The sequence below is a fragment of the Heteronotia binoei genome, chromosome 7 (assembly GCF_032191835.1).
Source record: "Heteronotia binoei isolate CCM8104 ecotype False Entrance Well chromosome 7, APGP_CSIRO_Hbin_v1, whole genome shotgun sequence".
Lineage (NCBI taxonomy): Eukaryota > Metazoa > Chordata > Lepidosauria > Squamata > Gekkonidae > Heteronotia > Heteronotia binoei.
Window position 1 is genome coordinate 105,608,243 of NC_083229.1, and position 16,565 is coordinate 105,624,807.

Here is a 16,565-nt window from a genome sequence, read left to right on the forward strand (position 1 = left end):
ACTGCTCATATTTAGCTTACATACCCCCAAGATCTTGTTCATGTGCACTGCTACCCAGAAATGTGTCCCTCATCCAGTAGAAGAGAAGAAGAAGAGATTGGGTTTATACCCCACCCCTTCACTATCCAAAGGAGTCTCAGAGTGGCTTACAATCTCCTTTGTCTCCCCACAACAGACACCCTGTGAGGTAGGTGGGGCTGAGAGCGCTCTCCCAGAAACTGCTGTTGAGAGGAACAGCTTCTAACAGTTGTGGCTGACCCAAGGTCACTCCAGCAGTTGCATGTGGAGGAGTGGGGAATCAAACCCAGTTTTTCCAGATAAGAGTCTGTACACTTAACCACTACACCAAACTGCGTACTTCTCATTTTTTTGCTCAGATGTGGAACTCTGCACATCCTTATTGAATTGCATGGTCACATCTTCCCACTTTTCCTGTATGTTCAGATCTCATAGAATTCTATATCTTCCAGAACGTTTGCTACTCATCCTGATTTGGTGTCATCTGCAATGTAGGGCTTGTTTCTCTTTTAAAGATGAGGTAAAGCATTAAGGGAGTTAAGGGAGGGTAGGTGGAATCTGGTGAGGGTATAATACCTAAACTCCATTGATTGCAAAACCTAAGTAAATGCTTCAGCTTACTGTGTATCTTGGAACTCTTCTTTCTGTTTGAATGAAACTAGCATTGGGCACTTAAGAGCAGTATATGTGGCAGCACGGTTGACATTATGTCCTTGCAGCATTCTTATTGGGATCTAAAAACTGGTTAATATATTCATCAAGGTAGCTCAGTCTTTGCACATGTGGTAGGAGATGCATGCCATCACTTCAAATATTTTCATAAAATTCTGACCAAAAAAAATCCCACCTGTGACAAACTTGAGGGACTTATAAGGAAAATAGTACCTTAAAAACACGAACATGTATCAGTATTAAAAACAAGCCATAGCCATTATTAGAGCCTGAATTGGTCCCAACTGTTAACGTTTGAGTCTGAAGTAAGAACATAAGAACATAAGAGAAGCCATGTTGGATCAGGCCAACGGCCCATCAAGTCCAACACTCTGTGTCACACAGTGGCAAAAAATGTTATATACACACATACACTGTGGCTAATAGCCACTGATGGACCTGTGCTCCATACACTGTGGCTAATAGCCACTGATGGACCTGTGCTCCATATTTTTATCTAAACCCCTCTTGAAGGTGGCTATACTTGTGGCCGCCACCACCTCCTGTGGCAGTGAATTCCACATGTTAATCACCCTTTGGGTGAAGAAGTACTTCCTTTTATCCGTCTTAACCTGTCTGCTCAGCAATTTCATCGAATGCCCACGAGTTCTTGTATTGTGAGAAAGGGAGAAAAGTACTTCTTTCTCTACTTTCTCCATTCCATGCATTATCTTGTAAACCTCTATCATGTCACCCCGCAGTCGACGTTTCTCCAAGCTAAAGAGTCCCAAGCGTTTCAACCTTTCTTCATAGGGAAAGTGCTCCAGCCCTTTAATCATTCTAGTTGCCCTTCTCTGCACCTTCTCTAAAGCTATAATATCCTTTTTGAGGTGCGGCGACCAGAACTGCACACAGTACTCCAAATGAGACCGCACCATCGATTTATACAGGGGCATTATGATACTGGCTGATTTGTTTTCAATTCCCTTCCTAATAATTCCCAGCATGGCATTGGCCTTTTTTATTGCAAACGCACACTGTCTTGACACTTTCAGTGAGTTATCTATCATGACCCCAAGATCTCTCTCTTGATCAGTCTCTGCCAGTTCACACCCCATCAACTTGTATTTGTAGCTGGGATTCTTAGCCCCAATGTGCATTACTTTGCACTTGGCCACATTGAACCGCATCTGCCACGTTGACGCCCACTCACCCAGCCTCAACAGATCCCTTTGGAGTTCCTCACAATCCTCTCTGGTTCTCACCACCCTGAACAATTTAGTGTCATCCGCAAACTTGGCCACTTCACTGCTCACTCCGAACTCTAAATCATTTATGAACAAGTTAAAAAGCATGGGACCCAGTACCGAGCCCTGCGGCACCCCACTGCTTACCGTCCTCCACTGCGAAGACTGCCCATTTATACTCACTCTCTGCTTCCTATTACTCAGCCAGTTTTTGATCCACAAGAGGACCTGTCCTTTTACTCCATGATTCTCAAGCTTTCTAAGGAGCCTTTGATGAGGAACTTTATCAAAAGCTTTCTGGAAGTCAAGGTAAACAACATCTATCGGGTCTCCTTTGTCCACATGTTTGTTCACCCCCTCAAAGAAATGCAACAGGTTAGTGAGGCAAGATCTTCCCTTGCAGAACCCATGCTGAGTCTTCCTCAATAACCCGTGTTCATCAATGTGCCTACTCATTCTGTCCTTGATAATGGTTTCTACCAACTTTCCCGGTATTGAAGTCAGACTGACTGGCCTGTAGTTTCCCGGATCTCCTCTGGAACCTTTTTTAAAGATGGGGGTGACATTTGCTACCTTCCAGTCCTCAGGAATGGAGGCAGATTTCAATGAAAGATTACAGATTTTTGTTAGAAGATCCACAAGTTCAACTTTGAGTTCCTTCAGAACTCTCGGATGTATGCCATCCGGACCCGGTGACTTATTAGTTTTTAATTTGTCTATCAGTTGTAGGACCTCCTCATTTGTCACCTCAATCTGACTCAGGTCTTTCAACACCCCTTCCAAAATTAGTGGTTCTGGGGCGGGCAAAAAGTTCTCGTCTTCTACAGTGAAGACGGAGGCAAAAAATTCATTTAGCTTTTCAGCCATTTCCCTATCCTCCTTCAGTAATCCTTTTACCCCATGGTCATCCAAGGGCCCCACTGCCTCCCTGGCTGGTTTCCTACTTCTAATATATTTGAAGAAAGTTTTATTGTTGGTCTTTATGTTTTTTGCAATATGCTCCTCATAGTCCCTTTTTGCCTGCCTGATCACAGTCTTGCATTTGATTTGCCACAGCCTGTGTTCCCTTTTACTAATCTCACTTGGACTGGTTTTCCATCGCTTAAAGGAGTCCTTCTTACCTTTTACAGCTTCCATTACTTTGTTTGTTAACCACGCAGGCCTTTTCTTATGCCTGTTTGTGCCTTTCCTAACTTGTGGTATGTATTTTATCTGAGCTTCTAGGATTATAGTTTTAAATAGCGTCCAAGCTTTCTCAAGGGTTTTGACCGTATGTACCTTTCCTTTCAGTTTCTTCCTCACATGCCTCCTCATCTCAGTGTATTTACCCCTTTTAAAGTTAAACGTGGTTGTGGTGGTCTTTTTGGACAACTCCCTATTTATACAAACGGTGAAATCAATAACATTATGGTCACTGCTCCCAAGCGGCGCAATCACTTTTACATCTCTCACCAAGTCTTGGGCATTACTTAGGACCAAATCCAGGATCGCCCCACCCCTGGTAGGTTCTGAGACCATCTGCTCCATAGCACAGTCATTGAGAGCATCAAGAAACTCAATCTCTTTCTCTCGACCAGAACACATATTGACCCAATCAATCTGCGGGTAGTTAAAATCACCTATTACAACACAGTTTTTACGTTTAGCCGCTATCTTTAAGCCTTCCATCATATTATAATCGTCCTCTCTCTTTTGATTTGGTGGGCGATAACAAACTCCCATAGTTAAATTTCCTTTTGGGCCCTCTATTTCAACCCAAAGCATTTCTAAAAGTGAATCTAATTCTCTGATCTCAGCCTTACTGGACCGTATATCCTCTCTGACATACAGAGCCACCCCACCTCCAACCCTTCCCTCCCTATCCTTCCGATATAGCTTATATCCAGGAATCACCGTGTCCCACTGATTCTCCTCATTCCACCAAGTTTCTGAAATTCCCACAATGTCTATGTTTTCTCCCAGCACTAAACATTCCAATTCACCAATTTTACTTTGAACACTTCTAGCATTTGCATACAAACATCTATAATTTCCCAGGCGAGCTAGGCCCGCCACCTTCCTCCTGCCGCCTCGAGACACTGGCAGACAGTCCATATTGTTTGTCACCTTCACAGTGGACAACTCCGGTCCGTTACCCGGTAGAAAAATAGCAGCTAACCCTTCATCTCTTTGAGACGAGTCCTCCCGAACCAGAGACATTTCATCTCCTGTCGGCTTTCCCCCAAGATTTAGTTTAAAAACTGCTCTGCCACCTTTTTGATTTTAAGCGCCAGCAGCCTGGTTCCATCCGGGGACAAGTGGAGACCGTCTCTTTTGTACAGCTCCCGCTTGTTCCAGAAAGCATCCCAGTGCCTAACAAACTTAAACCCTTCCTCCTTACACCATCGTCTCATCCACACATTGAGACTTCTAATTTGTGCCTGTCTCTCCTGCCCTGCACGTGGAACAGGTAGCACTTCCGAGAAGGCTACCTTGGAGGTCCTGGCCTTAAGTCTCCTGCCTAGCAGCCTAAATTTTTCCTCCAGGACCTCACGACTGCATTTCCCCACATCGTTGGTGCCAACATGCACCACGACCACAGGCTCCTCCCCAGCACCGTCTATCAGTCTATCTACTACACGCGTAATGTCCGCTACCTTCGCACCAGGCAGGCAAGTCACCATACGGTCAGTACGCGGTTTCGCCACCCGGCTGTCTACTTGCCTAATGATCGAATCACCAACTACCAATACCCCCCCTCTCCCCCTGCTCAGGGATGGTTCCTTGGCGCGAAAGGATTCCCGCTCACCAACCGAAGAAGAGGTCCCTTCTGAGGGCGCATTCCCCTTATCCTCAGCACGGTGCCCTGTTCCCTCTCGACCCTCACGCTCTCTGGCAGCAACGGGGCTGCTACGTTCAGAGCGGGGCTCATCTAATACGCCCCCGAGAGTCTTCCCCAAGTGCCTAACTGACCGTCTCTGCTTCTCCAGGGCAGTCACCTCGGCCTCAAGGGTACGAACTTGTTCCCTGAGGACCAGGAGCTCCTTGCATCGAGCACACACCCAAGACTTCTGTCCTTTGGGCAGATAGTCATACATGTGACACTCAGTGCAAAACACTGGAAAGCCCCCAACCCCCTGCTGGCATTCTATCTTCATTGTATATATATATATATATATATATATTAAAATATACAGTCCTCTTTAAATGCTGTTTAAGTGGCTCCCCTTCTGGCGGGTCAACTTACCTAAACTTACCTTATTGGGAACTTACCTTATTTGGAGAACAAGGAAGCCAGGGATCTGGGTTCCTGCTCCTTAGAGAGCCCCTAGGCGAAGGCGCAGCTTAAAATGCAAAGAGGTGGAGCAGGGCACTCCTCAGCAATCACTCTCAATCAGCAGCAATCACTCTCAATCTCTTTCACCCTTAAGGCAGTCAACCAAACAAAGAGAGAGCCCTTTGGCAAGGCGCAGCTTAAAATGCAAAGAGGTGGAGCAGGGCACTCCTCAGCAATCACTCTCAATCAGCAGCAATCACTCTCAATCTCTTTCACCCTTAAGGCAGTCAACCAAACAAAGAGCAGTCAACCAAACAAAGAGCAGTTCCCCAGCTATCACACCTTAGAATTTTAGGCAGCCCCACAAACCTTAGAATGTAGTCCTTCAAAACTCAGAAATTCTCAGCAATTTCTCCAGCTGTCTCAGCTATCAGAGCTGCTCTGCTCTGCTTCTCCCAGACCTCTGTGAGATGTATTGTATTCAACAGTGGCGAAGCAAAGTTCCTGTTAACAATACACATGGGCTTACTTTTCTTCCCTGACAAGCTCAATGTTTGATATAATTCACTGTTCATTTAATAGAAATGCATTTCCTTACAAGTCTTGAGGCTTTTAAATCTTGGAGGAATCTTGCCAGGCACTGGCTCAGTAGCAAAGTCTGATAAGAATGATTAGAAATGTTTTTAGAGTTGCTAAAATTTATTAATTTTTCTCTCTTGAGAACCGGTACAAAGAGATTTCAGGGCTAGTACAAGGAGTGGGCACAGTGGTTGTGAAAATACACTTACAAATTCAGGCTCTAATAGCAGCTATGGCTTGTTTTTAATACTGATACATGTCCGTGTTTTTATGGTACTATTTTCCCCACTCCTCCACTTGCACCTGCTGGAATGGCCTTGGGTCAGCCATAGCTCTGGCAGAGGTTGTCCTTGAAAGGGCAGCTGCTGTGAGAGTCCTCTCAGCCCCACCCACCTCACAGGGTATCTGTTGTGGGGGAGGAAGGAAAAGGAGATTGTGAGCCACTCTGAGATTCGGAGTGGAGGGTGGGATATAAATCCAATATCTTTTTAATGCCTTTTACTTTTGTGTCTGATGTCTTTATGGTGAGTCAGGAGAAGCCATCCAGACTTCACATAAATATAGTTGAAGGTGTGTGGAACGGTATCGCTGATGGCCGCTCTTCTTTGTGGCAGAGCCTGAGTTCAGTATTTTTGGAGATCATGCAAAAGAAGTCAATTTTGACATTCAAGTAATTTCAGAAGTAGTATTAGCTGTACTTTGTCATAAAAGAAATAAACAGTCTAAACAAATGTGATATGTCTTTCTGCAGCAGCAAAGTATCCCGTGACACACTGTATGAAGCAGTGAAGGAAGTCCTTCAAGGGAGTCAAGCAAAGCCACGCAAGTAAGCAGTTTCACTTACTCTGCACCACTAGAGCTCAAGATGGAATTTAGCCTGGTTCTGTGCAGAGCGCTCAGCAAGGCTTTCATTATGGAGAATTACATATTGGAGTTCATTCTTAGAACTTCAGGTCTAAGGTGGGAAGGAAGGGTCAGCCTGGTGCACTGCTTCTTTGGCCATAGAGAGGGAGAAGTAGCCTAAGCGTTCCACCATGTGTCTAGCAGAGCACAGCGTGTATGTCATTCTTACTGAAGCATACAGGCTTAACCATTGCTTGAGCATTCCAATATTCCCTCTGCTGTTGTTTTGTTTTTTTCTGTACTCTTTAAAGAGCTTTTGGAATGTATAATGAGTATGCAGGGTCTTACGAGATTAATAAAGTTTTCAGGGTATAGGTTTTTTTGTGAGTCAAAAGTAACTATGTCTGATGAAGGGAGTTTTGACTCTTGAAAGCTAAAAATATTGTTAATTGCAAAGATGCTACTGGACTCCAACATAACTGTTTTATTGGAGACCAGCATGGGTATCCTCTGGATCGTGTGTGTAATTGCTAGCTTCTCTCTCTTGATATGTTGGGATTGAGGCACATAGTCTCTGTCAGGGAGGGCTCTGTTCAGTCTCTGTAGCCACCCAAGTAGTTCAGGTGTCCTTTCCCTCTCTAGATGTAGCCCAGCGTTACATAGAAAACAAGGATTCCTGGTAACTGCCCCCATGGTCATCAAGTTGCCGAAGCTAGGAAAGAAGGAATATCTTGCTCATCTTCCTCCCATAATAGATATAGTGCTTGGTTACTCAGGTTTATTGGTTTGTATTTTGTGAGTTACTAGATGCTCTTTCCTTCTAAACCAAACTTAAATGTCTTGTTTATTTTTGTTAGGTTCTTGGAGTCTGTGGAATTGCAGATCAGTCTGAAAAACTATGACCCACAAAAGGACAAGCGGTTTTCTGGAACTGTCAGGTTTGGCATTGGTCCTGTCCCACCCAGCATTCAGTTTGCACCCCTCTCCCTGTTGAAGACTCTTGTGTGCATTCTCTCCAGTGTGCAGCATATTGACTGCTAAAGAACCAGGCAGCTGGGTGTAATGCTGAATTGCTTGGGTAGTTCAGTTCCTCCCACTGTGAAGTGGATGTGGCTGGACGGACCCTTACCCTGGGTCTTAAAACATGAGGGAAGGTGTGGGGAGGCTCTTTTGCCAATCCCACCGACCAGTTTTAAGAAGCCAGATTAACCACTGGTGGATGAAGACCTGTTACTTGGTTGTGGTAAGGCCCTTCAGCTGTGGTTTTGAGCATTCCTCTTACATTTTACATTTTTCAGGGAAAGAGTGTGTTGATTTATCCATGCTGTCTTCTTTCCCCAACAGGCTCAAGTCTGCTCCACGGCCCAAGTTCTCAATCTGTGTGCTGGGGGATCAGCAGCACTGTGATGAAGCCAAAGCAGTGGACATCCCTCACATGGACATAGAGGCTTTGAAGAAACTCAATAAGAACAAGAAGCTAGTGAAGAAGCTGGGCAAGTAGAGTTAGAGCAAGACATGTGGGGGCCTGCAAGGCTTGTGGGGAGGGGAAAATACCATCCCCTCTACACACACTGTCACCAAGTCCAGCATGGAGCCTGTGTTCCTGGAAGAGGTGGGGGACGACTCTCTGCTAGCTCACCCAAAACTGCTCTGAGCAAGCCAGCAGAGATTTTTCCCTCAGCCACTTTCACATTCAGCCCAGTGCAACCCAGGGGCTTTGCCACTACCAGCAGTATACCGAGTTGGGCTCACAGGCAGCACAGCTGCCACTGGGCCCAGCATGGCTCCCAGGTTGTGCTGCTGTCATTGGACCCAGGTCAGCTTCCCAGCACACCTACTGCTGCCACGGGGTCCAGAGGCAGTAGCGCAGCCCAGGAGCCCTGCAAGGCTCACCAGTGGCCATGCAGTCACTCCCAGATTTTGTCATGCAGCTCTTGAACTGAGCATGTACTACTAGGTGCAGCAGGGTTCTCGGGGTGCACCACTGCTGCTGGACCCAGTGCTGTTCCTGGCCTCCTCCAATCACTGGAAGTAAGTTGTTTTACTTTCAGGGGAATTTTAAAAACCCCAGTGTATTTTTTTTAATTCAGGTTTCGCTGCACACCTGGGAACTCCCCGAGTGTACAAAAAGATCTGCTTACCCTCTGCGTAGCTGAGATCCACAGATTTAGCTGTGGAAGTGTATTTTAGCAGACAAGGGCCATGGGTGGCTAGTAATATATCATTTTCTTGAAGTATGTTCAGAAGCATTGACAATATTGACTTATAAAGATCAGAATTTAGGAATAATTGGGACACAACCTCATTCAAACAGCTAAATGCAAGGAGGTGATAGGAGCTAATTTGCCACTCTGCTAAGAGGCACTTCCTGTGCATTTCATGTCTCCACTGCATAGAAGAAAGCAGAATAATCCTGTTTGCTTTGAATTTCAGCAGAAAGCAATGCAAAAGTCTCAGAATGTTACATGTTGTACACCAAAGGCTTTCTTCTTCCTTGGAAGCATATTTTAGCATGCATTCGGTCTTCTGAGCATGCAGCAGTGTTTTCCTATTTGTTTCTGTTGCTGTCTTTAATCTTCTGGCTTCTGAGCCGCTGCCAGTCTGAGTAGACAATACTGACTTTGATGGACTAAGGGCTGATTCAGTATAAGGCAGCTTCATATGTCCATATAAAGCTGCCTTTGGTTTGGAGACAGCTTACCCAAGAGCAGGGATGGTCAGAAGCCTTGCTATACATATGCAGCTTGAGCCTTGCCCCCCCCCCCCCCCCACACACACACAGCACCATATGGTTCTGTTTTAAATAAATGACTTTAAAGGGGATTAGACAGATTCATTGAGGAAAGGTCCTTTAGTGGCTACTAGCCATGGTGACAAAAGGGAACCTCCACATCCCTGAGGCAGTACACCTCTAAATATAAACACCAGAAGACAACATCAGGGGAGGGCCTCAGCCTGTGGTCTGTTGTTGGACCTCCAGAGCAACAGGTGGACACCATGTGAGACAGAATGCTGGACTAGATGGTCTGATCCAGCAGGGCTCTTATGGTCTGGTTCTGATGTTAGCTTTCATACAGCCAGAAGCTGCATGAATGTGATTGATTCCAAAACAGCTAATTTAAGACAGGATTCACTTTCATGTAAACACCTTTATCAGTTAGTCTTCGTTTCCCTTAATTGCTAGTGGCTTCAGAAGGCATTAGCAGTGTTTTTTCAAACCCTGAGGTGATCCTGGATTGAAGAAACATGTATCAATTTCTCTTTAAAAAAAAAAACAACAGCCAAGAAATATGATGCTTTCCTGGCTTCTGAGTCCCTGATCAAGCAGATTCCTCGAATCCTGGGCCCAGGGCTGAACAAAGCTGGCAAGTTCCCCTCTCTTCTCACCCACAACGAGAACATGGTGGCCAAGGCCGATGAAGTCAAGTCCACTATCAAGTTTCAAATGAAGAAGGTAAAAAAAACCCCTCCACAATATCCTAAAATACCCAACTTCTGATGGTGGGGTCCCTGCACTGAAAAGAAGGAACTGCATTTGTATCTATGGGACTTCTGGTGACAGGCAAAGTGATTTTCTCCTGGTTTCCTGTTGTCACTTCATCACAGAGAACTGTATGGCTTTTTTTGTCCATGCAAATCTTGCAACTTACAGCATTTGTATTCTGGAGGCCTCGGCTTCACTGGGAAGATTGTTGCTGAGAAAGAACTACATGCTTACCCACTCTGTAGGATCCAAGCCAAGCAGCCTACAAACACCAGTCCATTAACTGTAAGGACCAGAGATAGATTTGACTCCTCTCCCCTGCCTTCAGAAGGCACTGAGGAGTGTAAAGCATAGTGAATTAGTTTATAAATTGAACTGCCCAGATACAGTTCACAAAACTGAGTATATCTTGGCAGAGAGATGTGCTGTATTGCATGTGTCAAAGTATCTGTCTTGGGAGCATCTCCTTCTGTTTAAACAAGTAAACTTGTTTCCTAGCATCAGGGAATCATCAAGAGCCACATTACATAGAATTGTGAGTGGCTGTCTCAGTGGAAGTTTCAGCCAGATGTTCCTGTTACATAACCATAGCTAGTCAGCTTCATCTCTGAAAACAAGCCGAATCATTCTTTAGAGTCCAGTTTGCTGAGCCTTAGAGCCATTCACTTCTGGTTAGCATCTTTTCAATTGTGCTACAATTTATATTAATCATGGTCCACGTACATCATTAAAAGCAAGATTTTTACCCTGGCAATCCCTCTCCCCCCCCCCCCCCCCACAATAAATGCCATGCCAGCTCTGAGCAGTGTAGTCAGTTTTTCATCATGTATGCTACTCTGGGTACGATGGGATAATCAGTGAATTGGCTCATGCTTTACGGTTCCATATGTTCTTTTTTTCTTCCTTTTCCCCAGCCTTGAGCCAGTCACTCTCAGCCTAACCTACTTCACAGGGTTGTGAATTTAAAAAAAGGGAAAGAACAATGTTTTAAGTGTTTTTTGGATCCCCACTGGAGTGAAAAGCAGGGTATATAAATAACATCTTTAATTATACATGTAAACACCAGTGAATGTTTTTCTGTGTCCCTCCAGGTGTTATGCCTGGCTGTGGCAGTTGGTCATGTGAAGATGACTGAAGATGAATTAGTGTACAACATTCACCTGGCCATCAACTTCCTGGTATCACTGCTGAAGAAAAATTGGCAAAACGTGCGGGCCTTGTACATCAAGAGCACCATGGGGAAACCCCAACGCCTATACTGATGACAATATAATTGTTTTTCACTAGGTTACTCTGTGTGTGTCTTCTGGTTTGATAAAATTCTGGTCCCCTAAACAGTTGTCTGTTTCTGTTAAGCTGAGGTCTCTCTGCATGCTCTTACCATTAGGTTAAAGGGTGAGTATGCATGATGTTTGAAAAGGCAAGCTTGGTCATCAGTCCAGAGTTAAGGACTTACTGGAGAAAGATCTTTACAAAATAAGACCTCTTTGGGTGTCAGCTGCAATCATGCTAAGATGTGCACAGGCTGCCCCATCAAAAAGCACAGAATAGGATAAATATAGTTGCTACCTAAGTAGCACACTGAAATGGGGAGAAACATAGAAGAGGCAATAGGGTACATAGAAGTAACTGCCATTCTTAAATGAGATGCTGGAGGTTGAAACCTATCAGATGTGGGCTGATGTATCAAATGACGTGTTCACGGAAGGTGCACAGAATTTCCACGCATTCCTCTCTGTTCCTGCAGGCCTTTCCAACCTCTGGAAGAACATTTCTGGTGTTGTACTTGTTTGAAGGAATGGCTATACTGGTCCTCTTGTTAGAGGAGCAGCACTGAGGCACATGGAAGGAAGGATGACTTCTTGCCCTTTGCTCTCTTTGCTGCATCAGTCCCCCCACTTGCGTGAGTCATGGTTATTATTACCCCACACTGCATATCCTGTGACCCTGGAAATATGTTAGAAGGACGGGAGAAACAGAGAAACTGGAAATAAAGAGTTTCATGAATGGCATCTTTGGATACAAGCCATCTAGTGGCTGTGTGTCACAGAATAGGAAGAGGTGCAGAACTAGGAGTTTAATCATGACATCCAGTAAAGATTATCCATTTGTGAACAGGAACAAAGTTTATCTCTAATGGCAAGCATTCTACCCTTTTAAAATAATCATATGAACATATGAAGCTGCCTTCTACTGAATCAGACCCTCGGTCCATCAAAGTCAGTATTGTCTACTCAGACTGGCAGCAGCTCTCCAGGGTCTCAAGCTGAGGTTTTTCACGCCTACTTGTCTGGACCCTTTTTTAGTGGAGATGCTGGGGATTGAACCTGGGACCTTCTGCTTCCCAAGTAGATGCTCTGCCACTGAGCCACCGTCCCTCCCAGTATCAGATCGATACTCCTCTTCAAACTGGGTGTTACAGTAGTGTATCTGTTACAGCAGTGTACCAGGTCACTGACACAATGTGAAAGAAGTAGGGAAGGTTGAATCTAATCCATACCTCTTGGCATAGTTAAGCCTTTTGAATAAATTGCCTGTTTATCTAAGGAAGCAAAACCTGTGACCACTATATCTACCACTAGAGGGAGTGTTAATTGTACTCTGTAGCCAGCTCGAAGCTGACTCAGCCTTCCATCCTTCCGAGGACAGTAAAATGAGTACCCAGCTTACTGGGAGTGAAGTGTAAATGACTGGGGGAGGCAATGGCAAACCACCCTGTAAAAAAGTCTGCCATGATAACGTGAAAGCAACATCACGCCAGAGTCAAAAATGACTGGTGCTTGCATAAGAAGTTACCTTTACTAATACTCTTTCAACCAGCAGCCACAGTGGCTAGTGTGGGGAGGGGGAATAAATTTTACAGAAAAGAAGCAGATAAGTTCTGTTGTAGAGCATGTAGGGGCATAATCCTTCATTTAGTCACAATTTAGGATGTGAGGTGACTTCTGAACAGTTTTGCTTATTTCATTTGGGTAAAGTTGCTCAATTTCTCATCTATGTAAAAGACAGATTCAGCATATATTACCATCCCATGAAGTAGCCACATACACGCACTCAGATGCTTGATTGCATCAGCATTCAGAAATAGTGTTTCAGGGGAACATGGCATTTCCTGCTGTCCCGTGGGATTTTGCTACACAGAAAGCACTATTACATAGAAAGAAATAGGCAGACTATGAATAATCATATGCATTCCATTTTCTGTGCTGGAGAGCTGCAACCCACTTGGAATAATATGGTGGTAGCTTCCTAATGCTTCCCCTTAAAAATGCCCCTCTTCCATTTATATATTTCTTTACTCAGTCTTTGGGAACTATTTTACTAGATTTACTACCAGACAGTTCAGAGTCTGGTATGTTAAGTTAGACTTAATTAATTCAGATAGAATTCTAGAATTATCCACAATCGATAAATGTCACTGTATCCTTGTGAAGCAGAATTCTAAGCTGGAAATTATCAGAAAAGATGGCACACTAAATGTGAACAGCAGAAGTGCCATGAATTGATATGAAGGTGAAATCACAATTCCTATTGTTGGGCTCCTTGTACATGTGAAGCTGCACTACACTGAGCCTGTTGGTCTATCATTGTCAGTACTGGCTATATAGACTGGTGGCTGCTCTTCAGGGTCACATAGAGAGGTCTTTGACTACCTGATCCCTTTTGTCTTGATACACCAGAGATGATTGTTAACAGTATTAATATATTGAACTTGAGCCTTCATGCATGCAAACCAGATGCTTTGCAACTGAGCCACTACACTTTACCATTTGTAATTTTATACAAGGTTTCCATCCTTAGAGTACTGTCAGAATTAAAACCCATCTTTGCATCTGAATGGGTGTCAAGCATGCGGGTTCAATGACGAGTCGACGTTGATACAAAGGCTACGTTTATTGATAGACCGATACTTTGGTGTAACAGGTTCTTGAGAGGAATGCTGCCAATACATTGATACAATACTTTTAAGGCTTACTTCTAAAGGATTCCAAGGGAGGGGGCTGCGGGGCTGCATTCACACATAAACTATCATAAATGTCTACATTCCCATAGTGTTATCAGGACTGCGTCCTTGCTTTTCCCAGATGGCTCATACTCCCTTACAGGAATGTATGGGAAGGTGCTTATTACTTGGTTTCAGTCCTCACTACTTCTAATTATAAGCCATAAAGCAAGATTGGGGAAGGGAAAGAATAACAAACTAGCAAAGTTGGCTCCTCCATGATACTTCACAGACCAGGTTAGGCAGGACCCTTAATCAATTATCAATGGAATTTCACCATGCTTGACAATGGGTAGAATAGATCTGTCTCTTAACCCAGGGCAGTGGCCATGGCTGCATTACAGTTTCTGATCTAAGCACTGATGTCTCCAACATGGTAACAGTATTTGGATATCCTAAATCATTATTAGTATTATTTACAAAATGTATACCTGTCTGCCCTCATCATGGCCACCAAGGCAGCTAGCAGATTAAAAACAGGCACAATAAAAACATATTTAAAACCAAACAAAAATACATTATTAAAACCAAGTTAAAATATAAAGAAAAGATAGAACATCAAGTTGAAAGGAAGGATCACTAAGGAAATGCCAGTTGAAACAACAAGTCTACTTGTTGGTGGAAGAAGAGAATAGATGACACTTTGGGGAGAGAGTTAAAAGGTGTTTGTGCCGTGACTGAGATGGTTGTCTCCCAGGCTGTCATCTGCCTAATCTCGGAAGGCAGGGGTATCCTAAACAGGGCCAGAAGATGACTAGTGGCTGGGTAGCTTGTCATGGAGTTGATAGTCCTTAAGGCATGCTAGTCCCAAGCCATTTAGAGCTTTAAAGGTCAACACCAGAACCTTGATTTGTGCTCGGAAACAAATCTGTAGACAAGTAACGAGCCCTGTGGCACAGAGTGGTAAAGCTGCAGTACTGCAGTTGGAGCACTCTGCTCACGACCTGAGTTCAATCCCAGCAGAAGCTGGTTCAGGTAGCCAGCTCCAGATTGACTCAGCCTTCCATCCTTCTGAAGTCAGTAAAATGAGTACCCAGTTTGCTGGGAGGGAAGTGTAGATGACTGGGGAAGGCAATGGCAAACCACCCCGTAAAAAAGTCTGCTGTGAAAACAAGAAAGCGACATCACCCCAGAGTCGAAAATGACTGGTGCTTCCACAGGGGACTACCTTTACCTTTAACATTAATGTAGCCAGCAGCCTTTCCCTACTGCCTTCTCCAGCAACTAAGTATCCTGTCTCGGAACATTTTAGTTCCATTTAGTCATATTGGGACAGCCATAAGTGTTTTTCGTGAATATGGACTGTACCCTTATAAAATTATCTAAAATTTTCTGAAAATGAAACAAGATGGCGACGAGGCAGGAGCTCAGGTGCTAGAGCTCCTGAAAACCGGGTTCTTACCTGTTTATTAGCCACTTCTAAGACCCACGCAAAATCTGGACAAGCTAACTCCTCATTTTGATGAGGGAGGTGAAGCGCTGGAGGGTCCTGCGGAGTGTTGGAGGGCAGACGGAGCTTGGTTTCATCGCCGAACTGTGAGTGGGGCCTGCCGCAGACGCGGCCGAGGCAGTGGTGTGGACTGTGAGGCGGCCGGTCGGACAATGAGCGGAGCCGACGTCGCTTGCCTGAGTGGGGGTCAGAGACATCTACACGGCGGGCGCGGCAAGAGGGGCGCTGAGCTGCTGACGTGACCGGGCGCCAGGAGGGGCGCGCCGTCAGGGGAGAGCCTAGCGGTGACGGCAGACGACGCTGGGGTGCCGATACTGAAGAGGAGAGCCTATGTAGACGATCTTGGAAGCAGCCGGGTGCATGGGCAGAATGGGGGCCCTGAATGAACCGGTTGTCTCCACAAATAGAACAGTGGAGTCTTACTATGTGGGAGGGGGAGCACGAGGGGGGGTCTTTGCCCTCCACGGGCTCGCCAGGCTGCATGGAAAATACCGGATGGGACCCTTAGCTGTTGGATCCTGCACCCAGGGACTGCTGCCCTCAGCGCTACATCTGGTACGGCATTGCCTCGATGCCGGCGTTTGACTTTGCACTTTGCACTTTACTATTCTCAACATTCTACCTCGCATTATACCACTCTCAGTATCCTACTTTGCACTTGCTTAATTAGAAGAACTTATATTGCACTCTAACAACATCCTACCTCCACCTACTCATGAACTACTAGTTTAAATTTTTTTTTATTAATTAACTCATCCTGATTGGTTTACTGTATATATTGGGTTTGAATTGTATAATTTTTTTTGGCTAATTAATTTGAGGATGATTAATAGGGTGGGACTTATAATTAATTACTGCCATTTGATCTAAATTTTTACCAATTAATATACAAGGAAAATTGGATGTTGGGGTTTTATTGGGTTAATTTGAATATTGGGATCTAGTAGGGCGGAGTGCACTGGGGAGTACTAGTGATAGCAGTGCATTGGTGGTGGCTAAAATAGCGGCTGCTACCAGCGGGGAATGGCTGGTCT

At 44.8% G+C, this 16,565-nt stretch overlaps 1 protein-coding gene across 2 annotated transcripts; it reads left to right on the forward strand.

Moving 5' to 3' along the window:
• Nucleotides 1–6,461: 6,461 nt before the first annotated feature.
• On the forward strand, nucleotides 6,462–11,413 carry LOC132575397 (large ribosomal subunit protein uL1-like). 2 transcript variants are annotated; one of them, XM_060244151.1, is made up of 5 exons: nucleotides 6,462–6,577; nucleotides 7,452–7,532; nucleotides 7,939–8,087; nucleotides 9,876–10,048; nucleotides 11,170–11,413. In XM_060244151.1, the coding sequence occupies exons 1-5, from the start codon at nucleotides 6,489–6,491 to the stop codon at nucleotides 11,338–11,340; spliced, it is 663 nt and encodes a 220-aa protein (XP_060100134.1). In that variant the 5' UTR covers nucleotides 6,462–6,488; the 3' UTR covers nucleotides 11,341–11,413. The 2 variants fall into 2 exon arrangements, with proteins under 2 accessions (XP_060100134.1, XP_060100135.1); XM_060244152.1 differs by lacking the exon at nucleotides 7,452–7,532.
• Nucleotides 11,414–16,565: the final 5,152 nt, after the last annotated feature.

What these genes read in the sequence shown, in the direction of transcription:
- LOC132575397 (XM_060244151.1), top strand. Translation starts at nt 6,489, where the DNA reads ATGTCTTTCTGCAGCAGCAAAGTATCCCGTGACACACTGTATGAAGCA. An exon ending in CGGTTTTCTGGAACTGTCAG is followed by an intron (nt 7,533 to 7,938) that starts GTTTGGCATTGG and finishes TTTCCCCAACAG; the next exon opens with GCTCAAGTCTGCTCCACGGC. An exon ending in TCAAGTTTCAAATGAAGAAG is followed by an intron (nt 10,049 to 11,169) that starts GTAAAAAAAACC and finishes GTGTCCCTCCAG; the next exon opens with GTGTTATGCCTGGCTGTGGC.